This window comes from Mastacembelus armatus, chromosome 21, assembly GCF_900324485.2.
Source record: "Mastacembelus armatus chromosome 21, fMasArm1.2, whole genome shotgun sequence".
In the NCBI taxonomy this organism is placed as follows: Eukaryota; Metazoa; Chordata; class Actinopteri; order Synbranchiformes; family Mastacembelidae; genus Mastacembelus; species Mastacembelus armatus.
This window is the reverse complement of record NC_046653.1, coordinates 7389998-7404568: the sequence shown is the minus strand read 5'-3', so window position 1 is coordinate 7404568 and position 14571 is coordinate 7389998. Positions and strand designations below refer to the sequence as shown.

The following is a 14571-nucleotide window of genomic DNA, read 5'->3' as shown; positions in this document are numbered from 1 at the left end:
TTCAGGAATCAGTAAACAGAACTGAAAAGTATAGTTCTCAATGACTAGCCTGTTTTTCTGGGAAACCCAAACCATTCCATCAATGGAAGTTACGGGTTACAAGTGTGAGGGCTGGAGGTGTTCAACAAAACCCATAATTTCTCATGAATCTATTTGTCATCTGCTCATGCTTCTGAAGAAGCATGCAGAAATGGTATGAAATGATCCATGAATCTGAAGACCACACATGTGCAGCAATAGTAAGAGGTCTCCTAATAAGCAGTAGAGTAACATAATCTCTTCCTAGAGCTCTGCTGTTGCTGTGACTCATTGCTCCTTGCTAAATATATTTTACATACTTACTCACATACACTTGCATGGACAATTGGGCACGCACACGCACGCACTTAGGCAGAGCATGAGTCATGTCCCATCTAAGTGTGGCTCATTTGTTAGGCCGCTAAGAACAGAAATAGGAAAAAGGCAAAAATGAAGAAGTCTTTCAGTTTTCAGAGACTACCTCCAAGTCTCTCCAAGAATGAGAGAGAGGAGTGACAGGACTAAAGTGGACGTACAAACAGTGAGCCTTTGTTAAAGAGGGGCTGAAGCAAGAATGAAGGAAAAAAAAAAAAAAAAAAAATCAGTGAGCATAGAGCTGAGCGACACTTGACTATTATAACCCTCTCACACTTGGTAGTGGACAGCTGTTGGGGACACCGCTGTTGGTCTCTAAATTTAGTTCAACTGACTGGATATGCACACACAAACACTTAGAAAATGACAACTGGCCAAAATGTTCTCACTATCCAATTTCCTCACTCCCAAGTTCAAAAAGTCAAACTGGTTCTCACAAAGATAACCATAGAACCATAGAAATGCACAAACCCACTCATACACCCTATCCACAAATCAAGCCTTAAACCTAAAATTTTATGTGTGTGAGTGTCTATGTTTGTGTCTGTTAAGCCTACACGAGTGAATTATCTTCTGGTGTTACAGGGATTTGAGTAGTTGCTCTCCCACCCCAGCACCCATTAACATTTAGCCTCCCACACTGCAGTAGCAGAATATGGGAGATTTCCAAGAATCAATGCTTTGGAGAGAGAACGATAATGAGAGACAAAAAGGGTGATGAGAGTAAGTGAATTAGAGAGAGATGAAAAGAGAACAAACAGAGAATGGCATAAAGCAGATTTGATGCCTATAATATTTCCAGGAAACCTAGTTTAACACAAAGTCCCCCCCGCCAGAAAAAACAAAATCACATACATAATTCTAGAAAAGAGCAACTGAGGCTTAAACATTAATATGCCTTGTCAATAATCACCATGTGAGAGGTTACCAAAATATTACGCAGCACATTTCTCGGCAAAAAAGGTTCCTGGATGTGGTTCAAGTGGAGCTGGAAGCAGCCTGATTGGCAGATGTGTATGTGACAAGAACATCCACAGTTTGATTCAGCAGATCAGGGGAAATCTAGCTTGGGGGAAAATGACAGAGAAACCTTCTCTGCTCATCAACAGTTACATTAAAACACAGAAAGCAAGATGCCTTCTCATCCACACAGATCTACACATTCACACCTGAGAGCTCCCAGGTTATCGGCTTTTAGCTACAGAGGAGCTTCACTAAAAAAACCCTGGGTTCCCAGTGGTTGTTATTGAAAATGTTGAACTTTTGATCACAAGCTTCTTCCACTATGTCTCTGAAATCGCAGTTTGTTTACAGGTATACACTCAGTTGTGGTTTCTCTCTTTATTTTCTCCCTCCAACCCAGACACACACACTATTTATCTAGAACTAGAAAGAGAAATTTTATCCCAAGGTGTCCCTCAGGGTTTAGCACTTGGTCCTTTACTGCTCATCCTCAAGCTCCTGCTTGGTAATGTCATCCATCATCACAGATTCCACTGCTACAGTGATAATTACATATCCTCTAAATCCTTCACTGCTCCAACTCACTCCGCCCTGACCAACTGCTTTGCTGAAATTAAAACATGAATGCAAGCCAGCTTTCTAAAACTGAACTGTAACATATCTGTTATGATCATCACCAGTCCCAAAGCTCTGAATAAAACCACCCTGCTCTGGTCAAGTGGATTCCCCACACTGCAAACACTGAGTAATCTTTGATAGTAGCTTGTCTTTGAAAAAATACCTAAATCACAGCACAAAACTTGCATTTTTACACTTGTTTTCATTTGGTCCTTTTCACTTTCACACATAATATCTCTGCAAAACACAGGTAGTGGACCCATATACCTAATGAGATGTAACTGCATGTTCTGGATATGTATATTACTCACCATGGGAAGTGGTTGATCCGTACCCTGTTCTTGTAAACTACAATGCCAGCAGATGTCACCCCAATGAGAATCTCTGTGTTACTCTGGTCCTGAAGAGAGGAGTGTGAATAATATAATGTAAAGAATAAAAGGGGGAAAAAAAGCAATGGAATACATTTTTGGAAAAATAAAACAAGTACACAAGAGATCACATAAAAACAAAAGCAAGGGTAGTCACCAAAATACGCTGTAATGCTTACTTTTTGCCATCAAGATATTTTACATAAAGATTTATGTAAACGTGTTTTCTGTCACTTTTTTCTAAATAAACCTCCACAAAGGAACACACCTACAAAAACTGATAAATACAGCAGACTTTAACAACCACACAAACACACACACACACACACACACACACACACAACGAATAAAACCTTACTTACCCTTGCATAGTGCAGGTCTACCCCGTAGAGCTCCAGCGTGCGTGCTGTGTTCAGATAATTAAACTCTGACTGGGCGGGAGATAGACCACTGAGAGAGAGCATGAGAGACAGTAGGGTTCAAAGACAGGCAGGGATAGGAGGTTGGGTGTGTGGGAAACAGAGTGATGATGATAAGAAAGGAAAGAAAGGTAGAGTGAGTGTGTTACAGAGACGGGGGGAAAGAAAAAGAAAACACCAAAAAAGGGGAATTGGGTCAGATAAGCTCCATATGAGTCTTTCGTGTTGCAGGATTAATAAAATGCAACAAATATCATAGTTTCAATTGCATTTGGTATAGTAGTGGCTCTATTGCTTCTCAAAATGAGCAGACTTGTTCATCTTGGCAAACACTACTCTCTTCCGGCCCAGTTGCACTGATCACATCCTAAATGTCTGTACACACATTTGAATATATATGTCGTCATACTTGTATTTGTGTATATCTCAGTATACCTGTGCTGCTGGTGATGTTTTGCAACCTCTTTGTGGAAGTCTTGTGGAGGGTTGGGGATGAAACAGTAGTCAGACAGGTAACCTGGACTATGCTCTGTTTCACTGTAGTCCCCCAACTCAGCTACACAGATACACAGAGAGAGAGATTTATACAATGTCAGAGCATCAACACTATCAGTTTAACAAGCAGAGATGATGAAAGACACAGATAATGAGACATCAAGGATGACAGACAGGCCTACATCCATTATGCAGAGGTATGCTTCATAATTATCCTTTTAGAAAATGTGTTGCATGAAGATTGTAATGAATGAATTTTATGTGTAATTTCTTTATAATAACTGCTATGCAGGAGTGAATTTGTGGTTTGATGACTGAAAAAAAAAACTCCAGTAATATCATATAATATAAAAATATTTGATCACAACGTTCCATTTATTTTAAATCTTATTTTTCTAAAGTTAAAGATTAGGTCATGACATAAGAAACATATAATGGTAGAGCAAAATAGTTTGAAAAAAAATGAAAATGCAGCAAAAGAAAATAGTCATTTAAACCACTGATTACAAATCTCAGCAGATTATCAGCAAATTGTATCTCGTCCTTTATAGAAAAAAAAATGTAAGGCTGACAGATCCTGCAAAACATGTTTCCACTCCCAGAATCGCTTGTTGTCAGTAAAAAAAACATATAGCCAGTGATGAGCATAACCATTTTCACTGACATCTTCATGATCTGAATGCTTAAACATTCTGGCTCATTATTCACCAAAACAGACAATCGGAAACTTTCTCTGTCATCATCTTTAGTTAAATTTGCATTTGACAAATGACCTTCCTCTAAGCTTTCTAAAAAGGCATCATCTCAGAAATTGCAATCTCCATGCAATCTTTGTAGTGTTCATTTATTTACAAAGATTTAAAGTACTATCACTCACTGGTGAAAACAACTAATGAGCCTTCACACCTTAACTGCAGAATTTCTCACAGTCTCTTCTTTTATAAAAAATGCACATTATCACAACAAGCACCACTAGGAAAGAGTCTGAATGTGCAATAGTACTGAAATGTAATGAAAACATCAAGAGATTAAAAGCAGAGTGCTCATCATGTACATCAATAACACCATATTGTTTCTGAGTGTGATGTTGTATACAACTGTGAAATTTTGAAGGAATGAAGGAAAGAGTGATTGCAGAAAAAATAAAGACAGAAAGCATTCAAAGCAAATCCCCAAAGCCATTTGCCTACGAGCAAGCAGTTAAAACTCGAATGCATCAATTCACTCAAGTAGTCCCTGGACTAACGTACTAGGTGGTAGCCTAAGCATATTGACCAATGAATTAATTCCAACTCAGTTGCATATTGATGTGCACACAGCTCTAGGGAGAAATATATGTATAGTCAATAGCTTACGTCCCAGAACACTATGATAATGCAGCTTTTATTTTAAGTTTCTCCTTTACCAGTGTTTAAGTCAGTGAACCACAAAGAAGAGCTGACAACTTCATCTCCCTTTTTATATTCATCTTTTGAGGTAAAAGCCATACTCAGCAGTAGTTTGGCCCAAAGGGGGAGAGATCAGTATGAACTCAGGCTCCTTGTAATGATGCTATTGTCCAACAAAGCACAAAAAGACATTTAACTCTGTGTTGACAGTTTTACATCCACTGTGGGTAATTTTGTACGTGCCTGCTTTGGCTTCATTAACAATGAACACTAGACAGAAAACCTGACTAAACTAACTTATGTTTATTCTTTCAATGTCCTCCACTGTCAATATTAATAAATTAAAACATGCAACACCATGCAACTCTATGAAAACAGCCTTAACGATGTAAAAGTGTTTGGTGATGCAACATCTGTTACAGATATGAAAACCCCATTACACAAGTCTACATCTACTATTTTCAAGTAAACAAAATGATTTTTAGGAATCTGTTTTCACCAAAACACCTTGATTTCTGAGGAGTGGGTTGCTATGGTTTCCAGATGGTATCTAGGCAGTTTCAAGTGAGATTTTAGGTCTCCTGGCTGGGATTTGTGGTGTTTTGAGAATGCATGCTTTTCTGTGGAATTTAGAGTGATCAGTGATGGCACTTGGGCCAGGCTAACTGAATTATCAGTGTAGCAGCTGCTCCAAGCCGTTTTTCCAAAAGCAAACATTTATCTTCATAATCTGGGCTGGCACTAAGCTAAGTGACAGCAAGGACCTAGCTACATAATGTGTGTGTGTGTGTGTGTGTGTGTGTGTGTGTGTGTGTGTGTGTGTGTGTGTGTGTGTGTGTGTGCGTGTGTGTGCGTGTGTGTGCGTGTGTGTGCGTGTGTGTGCGTGTGTACCAAAGCAGGAGTGTCATGATGTTGGTAGTCTAAGCAAAATCTCTTCCCTGACCTATATACTGTTGCATTGCAAATTCCCCCCAAAAAACAGGAGAGAACTGAAGGACAGAAAGAAAAGAAGAGATGGAAAAGGGGAACAGGGTGAGAGAGAGGGGTTCATGAACACAAGCAAAATAGAGAATAAGCAGAAAGGTATGCAAAAAAGATACAGAGACAGGAGGCGAAACACACTGCCTGAAAACAATGAGCAGCAGTAAAGAGGAAGAGCAAGTGAGCCAGATCAGTGAATCAGGAGTTATTATTGTGATGACAGAGGGCCCCAGTCAGCATTTAACCCAAATGCTAAATGACAACACGAGATGAGATTAGTGCTGAGACTGAATGTCTACTGGTGGACACAACCTGAAGAACAGGACATGTTGCAAAGGAAGGAAGAGTAAAAACTGAAAGTACCAATACAGGTTAATTGCTTCTGTTGCACTAAACATCCAGTGAGCTGTTTGGTCACCATCATTCTATATAATATTTACAGTTGAAGCAGCCCTTACTGAAAAAGGCAAGTCAAAGCCTCAGAGAATAGTTACATTATTGCAGCTAATGCCAAATAACAACACACAGATTAATTGAATAGTAATGGATTCAGAGCACCAGCTGTAAATGCACTGCAACAACCACATCTAACAATGTGTGTGTATCCAAAGAGGGGCCTAATGAATTGGCTTTCCATTGTTATGTAGAGTGGCTGTATCCAGGGAGCACTACTTACATTGAACAGCATAGGACGCCAGCAGTGCAGCTGTGTTGTGTGGACAGGGCAATCTGAAAGCCACAGGAACACACACACAAAACAGACATACAGATGACTCAGCCTTGGATGAATGCAAAGGACACTGTAGCTCTTTTCAATGAGCAAACTATTTTTCAGATTTGATAATAGAAATTAGAAATACAAATGTTTGTTTGTATTTGAATACCTAAAGAAAGAAACCAGTAAGGGACAAAGTTGAGCATGTTTGTTTTTACAAGCCTGATGAGCTTGTGTATAGTGTATCATGCAGAATGTTCCACTCATGTTAATACAGCAACATCTCACATTCCCAAAGCACAACACACTCACCTTCCAGTTAATATATCCTGCTTGATCTGAAGAAAATACTGATACCTGTGGGAGGACAACACAGTGCATTAGGATATGAGACCAGTTAATTATTCTCTCTGTTTAAATGAAATATAATGAGATGCATTGGGAAGCAGCCAACCAGTCAGACTGTAATGGTGCAATTCACAGGAGAGGCATCAGTATTATTTAATAAAGTGCTTTGTTTCAAAGCAATCAGGGGTGTTCTGTGAGACATAACTTTACGGTACACCAGATCAGCATATCAGATCCAATGCTCACTATTCACTCTTAGATGCTGTACACAAAGAGTTGATAAGGCTCGTGAAATGAGGCCACAGCTGAGAAACTGAAACAAACACCAGGCAGAAAAGATGATATGGCGCTGTGACACCTCCTCTGCATAGTGTTTATATAGAGCACTGTGTTACAGACCTTATGTTTGGAGTACTGTGGGCTGCAGTCCATATTATGGCCTTCACGTATATTGTACTGGCTTCGCACAGTATTTTCTTTAATGAGTCTGCATCAAGCGAGTGAATAAAGCAGTGGCCCTGAGATTCCACTTGTTATCATTAGATCCCAAAAGCTCTTTTCAAAAAACTAATTACTAGATTGGAAAATGTATTTACTCTTCATAGACAAACAGTGTGGAACATGTCCCTTCTTCAATGACGAGTTTTGGGACAGTACATACCCTATTTACACACACATATATATGAAACACACTTACCGTGTGTATTCTTCCTGAAGTTTACTGGGATCTGTCACAAAAAATTTTACTCTGAAGCTCAAGTTATGGGGGGACCCTCCTGAAAGAAATGTCATTAAGAGTTAAAGGAGTAAAATGCAACTTGGAAGACCTGTGAGTGGACAGAAATATAAATCGATAAATTGTCTGATTTGGAGATCACTGAGAGCTGTGCTTTTGTTGTTTATATGTACTTATCTGAAATGTCAATGTGTCTGAAAAATTGTGAGAAAATGTGACATTGTTCCTTTAAACACAAATTGAGATGTCACGTAGCAAAACATGCTACAAAGCATTATATATGCAGCTTCAACACCTATTTATCATAAGACTACATTCCTACCAACACATCAGCTTCTGTTCTTGCAGTGATTCTTCAATAACCCAACCAGTCAGCATAAAACAAGAGTTGAAGCACAGTTCAATTATTGCTGGAGGAGGACTTCAGATGACACCAGGGCTACTTCTTGGCTGTTCAACATGTTACAAATTCTATTACTCATTATCAAAAATAGGAGCAGAGTTGAAATGAAGTTTAATCATTTCTTAAGGCAGATTGAGAATTTTAATTCACTCAGTGTGGACTGGAGACTTTTGCTTGAGGTGGAGTGTGAATTTTCAACCATCACCAAGCTGAGCTGCAGAATACTGCTTTGACCAGCTGGTAAACTATAAAAATTCCAACAATTAAGTTGGACTTGAGTAAACATGCTTTGTGTTAGAGGCATTTCCGTTGTTTGTTTAAAATGGACAGAACTGGTCAGTTTCAGGTGATGTGTTGTGGATTTCACCTACTTTTTAACTGTTTCCTGATGGGCTTGTTGGGATCGAGCCAGCGCTGTAAAATATTAAGAGACACTTAGAAACACCATAACACTTCCACAGCCTGACTACACAAGATCAATTATTTACCAGTGGCCACACACACATACATATCAGAAATACTGACACACACCAATATATTACAAACTGACATACATAGAGCGATGTACACTTACACCCAGATGAATGTGATTTTTACAAGATTGATCCAGATACAGAGTATCTCTAGAGTCCTCTTACAGGTTAGGATATGAATCCTTATGTACACACACACACACACAGATTGAAAAAAATTCATACTGACTGGTGTGTCTGAGGAGTCATCAGCCAAGTGCAGGCCAAAGTAGTCTCTCTCAGTCAGCTCCAGGTGCTTAAAGACAGCATCCAGCAACACCTGGCCATGGTCGGACTTCTGCACAGAAAAACAGAAAACAGAGAGTGAATTAGAACTTGTTATTCAATCTCACAATCACACCTGTTTGCCACTCCTGAACTCCTCAGTAAACAAGTGCCAAGGAAACAGTGAGGGCATGTGAATGAGAGAGGAGCCAATTTAAACAAATTCTGTGCCATGCTGTAGAGAAGATGTGAGCATGGTGCGGGGAAATTCCTTTTCCTTCCACAGACTTCTAAATTATTTAAACACTCACAGCGCAGAAACATTTTACCAACTTAGAATTCATGTGTGATTCACCCATGCTGGACTGCATTTGATATCTTTCCAACCACATGGGCCAGAGCATGTACAAGAAATTGAGCGGATGTGTGCCTGTGAGCTATTTATCTAATTTGCTACTTGGTTTGATCAGTGACTATGTAACGCCATCTGACAACTTTCTATCAAGGCAATTAGAGGGCTGAATGAAAAACTACAGCTGAGGAATTTAGATGCAATGCTGAGTTTTCAGAGTAGCACATGACGATGACGTGTAGAAAGTGGAACAGAGTTCAAGAAGATGGTTAAATACAAGCCCATCAATGACCAGAAGTTAGAACAGGGATTAACTTCTGCTTTCTGAAGTACACTGCAAAGGTTTTTGGACGGGAAGCACTCACTGCTGCTTTATGTTGTTCACTGGGTTGCTCACAAGGACTGTTTATGTCACAATAATCCTTTATAATCATGAAAAAGGTAGCAAAACGTGCATGAATGCTTTAAAAGAAGACGATAGATCTCCTTTTTTTTTAGCTCCGTAGTGATTTTACTCATATCCTTCATTTTTGCAGCTCCGGCATTAGACATACACACTAAAAGGATGAGCTTAGTAAACCACTGCAGTTATCACCAGTTATCCAAACCTTTAATACAGGGTTACTAGAGAGCCAGTGAGAAAGAGGACAAAGGAACAGAAGAAAAAAAAAATCGGAAGAGAAGGATTGTAAGATTATAAAGTGTGAATAATAATGTATTAAATAGATCATTGATATTGTTTTATGAAAGAGTAGGAAGGGTGAGAGGATAAACTGTGGGACCACAAGTGGAGCACAAATTCACACCTGAACCTACTGCAGCATTTAGAGAGAGAGTTAGAGAGAGAAAAAGTCTGTCAGAGCTCCCACGAGAGAACAGATAGATATGCACACACATAAAGCTACTGGTCTGTCCACCTCTGCCTTTTCCCCCAGTGACACACTTTTCCATGTGTGAGTAAAGTGTGCATGTGTGACATTGTTGAAATGGCAGCCCCCCAGGATCACCAGCAGTCTTTTCTTACATTCTTGTGAGTGTGTGTGTGTAATCTACCACAGTCAAAGTCTTTCTAAATGTGAGTCAACTGTGTTCCTTTTCTCACTTTTGCTTTACTATAATGTCTGGATGATGAAAAAAAAAACATTTTCATTTCAGCCTAAAATTTGCAGCCTATATTAGTGTTGGAGTACTTAATGATACATGCAATATGTCAGTTCAGTTTTGTTCAACTACTGGGCACTAAGCTGGCAACTAAAAATTAATTTTCTAAATATGAAACAGACCTTCTCTTAAAAGAAATAATTCATTTAAAAAAGGTCACTTTTGATTGTCATTAGATTGTTTTTTCTGTCACTTTTATTTTTTAGTCAGGGACCAAAGTTCAACTTCCGTAAAATAATCTGTGTGAACAGACACTCACAGTCATCTAAGTCTGATGAGTTCACCACCTGACTGGGGTTGAACAGACAAAACAGGGTAGTGAAAGAAGCATAAAAGGCGCAGATATGATACTTTACCATGTAAGGCTATTCATTGACATGCCTCATACTGTGTGTGAGTTTGTGTGAGTGTGTTCCCACTGCTTCTCCCTTGTATGAAGCAGCTTTTCAGGCTGAATATTGGTGCTCTCTGTGCACTTACATTGTGTTCGCAGGAAACCTATCACCACTCTGTGTGTGTGTGTGGGGGGGGGTGTATGTACTAGCCTCTTCTGTTATTCTATATCCATGCAAGCCAAATGTGTGATCACTGCTACTGCAAGAACAAACATCAATACATTGTTAAAAGTGACCCAGTCGCACACTGGCAAGCATGTGTGCAACATTTTTTACACTGTTTTTCTTTGTACTTTTACACCAAAAACTAGAGCACCAAAAACTCCATGTTGTAGACAGTTAGTGCACTACATTCAGTCACAAGGAGCAAAGATGAAAAAAAGTAAGAGTGAAAAAAGTGAGCCAAAGACAGAGAGTGATAGAAAAACAGAGAAGGAAAAAAGAAAAGGAGTGATTGACGACGCCTTGACACAAACACTCTTTGTGCAGTCCACCAGCACCATTGACTGAAACGGTGTCTGTGTGCGTGAGAGAGAAGACAGAAGAGGGAGACATGATGATAGAGAGCAATCGGAGCACAAGGGACTGGCTAAGGCGCTATGTTGTGAGAGCGAGTGAGAAGGAGATGCTCCGATACTTGTTTTTTTCCCACCCTCAGGGTTTATCTACGGTGTAAGATGGTAAACGTTACCCAGATGTCAATAACACTGGGCGGATCTGAAATACAAAGTGGTAGTGAGTGTCGGAGGGGGGGTGCCAATGTTCCTAAGGCAGGTCAAGAATAAAAAATGCAAAATGCGACACATTTACTCCCTTCCTTCCACAGCTGAATGTGGTGTGTGTCAACGATGGAAATTCAGGAATGTGTGAGGAAGCTTGTTCAGACAGGGAGGGATTACGTGAAAGACAGAGTGATTCACATCTACCCGTCTTTCATTGTGTGTGTCTAAAACACACAATTCTAACCAGACCGTGATTTAAGTATGTCACTCGCCTTGATCTAAATATTGGACCACATACCCAACAGAGGCAAATTTATACATACACACACAGGATTCAAACACTTGTATCTATTTTCTGTTGTGGTACAATAATGTGACAATATTTTTAGTTGGATCATGCTCTCATCGTTTTCAGATTATTTCTTCCACATAACTTGCATTTGTATCAGAGACCTCATTCAGCAGTACTATGAACTATGAGCTATTATTTATACTTTGCCCCTTGCTGCTGTTTATTAAGAGCTACTTGATTACCACATAGCTCTTGCAGACAGCTGGATGTGTTTATAGTGTGTAGTGGTTACTATGGTCACTGCTGGTTTGTTGCTTTACTTTGAATAAATCCTGGTTCTGACCTTGCCTTTGTATTTGTGGAGAAGTGGGTCAGTAGTAGACTTTTTTTTTTATTTTTCTGTCCTCTATCAAACTACACACGATTCACCTTCATACCGATGTTGTTTCATATGCCAAAGACTTTCTATTTACAACATCATCAACCCAAGCCTTCATGTGCAACCACCCCTTGCAACATGAGCACGGCAGTTCTCAGTGACTAAATTTTCACTCCCTGTGAAAATCAAGGCCATTCGGCCAGGGAGAGGATCAATAGAAGTTTTGTTACTCTCGGGATGGCTTGTCTTTCCAGGAAGTTACTGCTGCTGCAGGGGCCTGATCAATGACACTGTCAGAGAGACTGACAGAGACCGAGTCATTCATTCAGCAAGAGGCAGGGAATGGGGAATGGTGGGCAGTCAGGAGTAGGAATCAGAGAGGGAGAGAGAGGGAAACTGTCAGGGTGGAAGAAAGTGGAGAGAGATTTAATAGAAGAGACTGTGTATGATAAATATCCACAGTAATGGCTGAAATTATGCATTTAAATGTCTATATTTGTTTGAAAATCATGGCAAGGTGTAAGGAGATGTTGTATTATATATGGTACAAATTGAAATTTACCAATCGGTTAACTCATGGTGAACTTAAAAACTCTTCCAAACTTGTTTTATATCTGTGCACTATGCAAGCAAAACACATTGTAAGTCCTTTTGGTGGAAACCACAGAAAGAGCAGAACAGAAAAGACAGGCAGGAATTGAAAGATATGATCAGCTACAAACAAGCATGTGACAAAACATCCTTTATCTCTTCTTTACTGACATCACATGTATCTCGCACACAGTTCAAAAGTAAAGATGATTTTATTATCACTTTAGCACTGTGAATAGCACCCTCAAAATGTGTGCATTATTTACGCATTTCTATAGTCTGTATTAACCCACACACGCATATCAAGAGGATGTGATTCAGAAGCAGTGACATTATTAGAGTAACTATACTTTCTGATTCGCAGAGGGAATTTCCCTACTTGTACTATCATAATGCTGATCAAACACATGAGCACAGAGTCATATAAAGAAAACGGAAATATGTTATCACATGAAGTGCCAGACGACTGTAAAATCAGTCAGAAGTCTATTTGTCGCCTGGTTTTGAAGTGTCTGTGTGACTGAAGGAGGTTAGCAGGAGAATTTTTCTAATCTAAGTATGATCACCAATACAGCGTGGGTGGCTTTTGAAAGTGGGCAAAAAACGTAGAGACATACAGAAGAATTTTCCCCACCAACGCACAAGTAAATTTCTGGTGGCCTTTAAAGGAAAATGTGTACTATTGACAAAAGTGGAGAAGGAGGAAGGAGATCAACATTGGTGTTGGAGATAGAACACACATTGGGGATGACAAAAAGTCATCAAGTTGTCAGATGATGGTATAACAAAATCTTGTTTAGCAAAATTTTACAGGGTATTATAAGTATTTATGAAGTACAGGTAATGTAAACCTACAGTAAGTAGGTAACAATTGTGCTTTAATTAAAGGTTAGTCTATATTTTGACAGAATAATAAACCTCCTGCCTCAGTCAAGCTGTTTTATCACGATTTATTGGATTCTATGAATTTTCCATTGTAAACTAAACATAACTCAATTTACAGTAACATACTTGAATGGAAGAACAGTACTTACGCTGACTTTGAAAGCCTGGACGGTGTTGTCCAGCAGCAGTATGTTGCACACAACCTGTGTGTGCTGCCTGTCTCGCTCCAGCTCCGTCGCCCGGACATTGTAGGATCTGCCAGCAGGCAAGCGGAAGCGCGCGCTCATTACGCTCCTACCAGGGTCTGCAACAACCAAAGACAGAGCAGAGAGGGGAAAACAATCAATGAGAGAAACAGGGATGGTAAGAAAAACAAATAAAAAAAATATTTTAAAAACTGGACCAAACACCGAACAAAAAACCGGGCATGATTAGGTCATGGCCTGGGTGAAATCTAGCAGAAAAAAAAATGGCATGAACTGTCCAGACAGTATACAACACTTAAGAAGGGCTTTATGAAACCACTCTCTGGCATAAGCTCAGGCCCATTACAAAGAACACAATAAGCCAATGTACAGGAGGGAATAATGTACTTTTCCCTCTACTACCTCCATGAAGGCAGTCACACAGAAAGGCAAGTTTGCACAAGCACGGTGAAGCAGCAGAGACAGACTCCTTCATAGGAAAACAATGTCAGTGATAGGTATAGAGCAGATTGCCCAGGACAATAAGACTCACTCATGCAAATACAGAATGAAATAAAAAAAAAAAGACAAAAATAATTATGCAATAGATACAGATAAAATGCTTGCAAACATGGCCATGTATGTTTCATTATTTCAAACTGTGATTCTTTAATCTACTCATGCCATTCTAATAACTTTACTCAGCATGTGTGCCTCTTTTCAGATGAGACTCCATCAGTACTTCATAATTTTATCACTTCATCATCAGCATGCCTGGCTGGAAGAGTTGACGTGATTGGATGACAGGGCTTCCCCTCTGAGAATGGCCTGGGTGCTCATCAGTGAATAAATAACAATAATTCAATATGAAGCTGCTCCTTGTTATAAAGCCCTTTATAAAGCCCCTGAGTCCACATCTGACTGCTTTCCTTTGTCTTGCTATACCTCAAACTGGTTGAATGTGACTTAACTCCTTTTCACACAGATGAAAAACCTCTTATAATTTGCAGTATATTTATATCTACACCAAGAGAATCAACAA

The 14571-nt window shown here is 39.4% G+C and overlaps 1 protein-coding gene across 3 annotated transcripts in view; it reads right to left on the bottom strand.

The window, feature by feature from the left end:
* ptpn4a (protein tyrosine phosphatase non-receptor type 4a) overlaps positions 1-14571 on the bottom strand; it is a 60096-nt gene that overhangs the window by 18320 nt on the left and 27205 nt on the right. For all 3 annotated transcript variants that reach the window (XM_026294911.1, XM_026294909.1, XM_026294910.1), the window contains exons 2-10: positions 13494-13648; positions 8533-8640; positions 8202-8244; positions 7389-7467; positions 6656-6700; positions 6305-6357; positions 3200-3320; positions 2708-2795; positions 2286-2374 (exon numbers count right to left, since the gene is read on the bottom strand). In XM_026294911.1, coding sequence (XP_026150696.1) covers positions 2286-2374; positions 2708-2795; positions 3200-3320; positions 6305-6357; positions 6656-6700; positions 7389-7467; positions 8202-8244; positions 8533-8640; positions 13494-13631 — 764 coding nt within the window. In that variant the 5' untranslated portion in view covers positions 13632-13648. The remainder of the gene's footprint in view (positions 1-2285; positions 2375-2707; positions 2796-3199; positions 3321-6304; positions 6358-6655; positions 6701-7388; positions 7468-8201; positions 8245-8532; positions 8641-13493; positions 13649-14571) is intronic.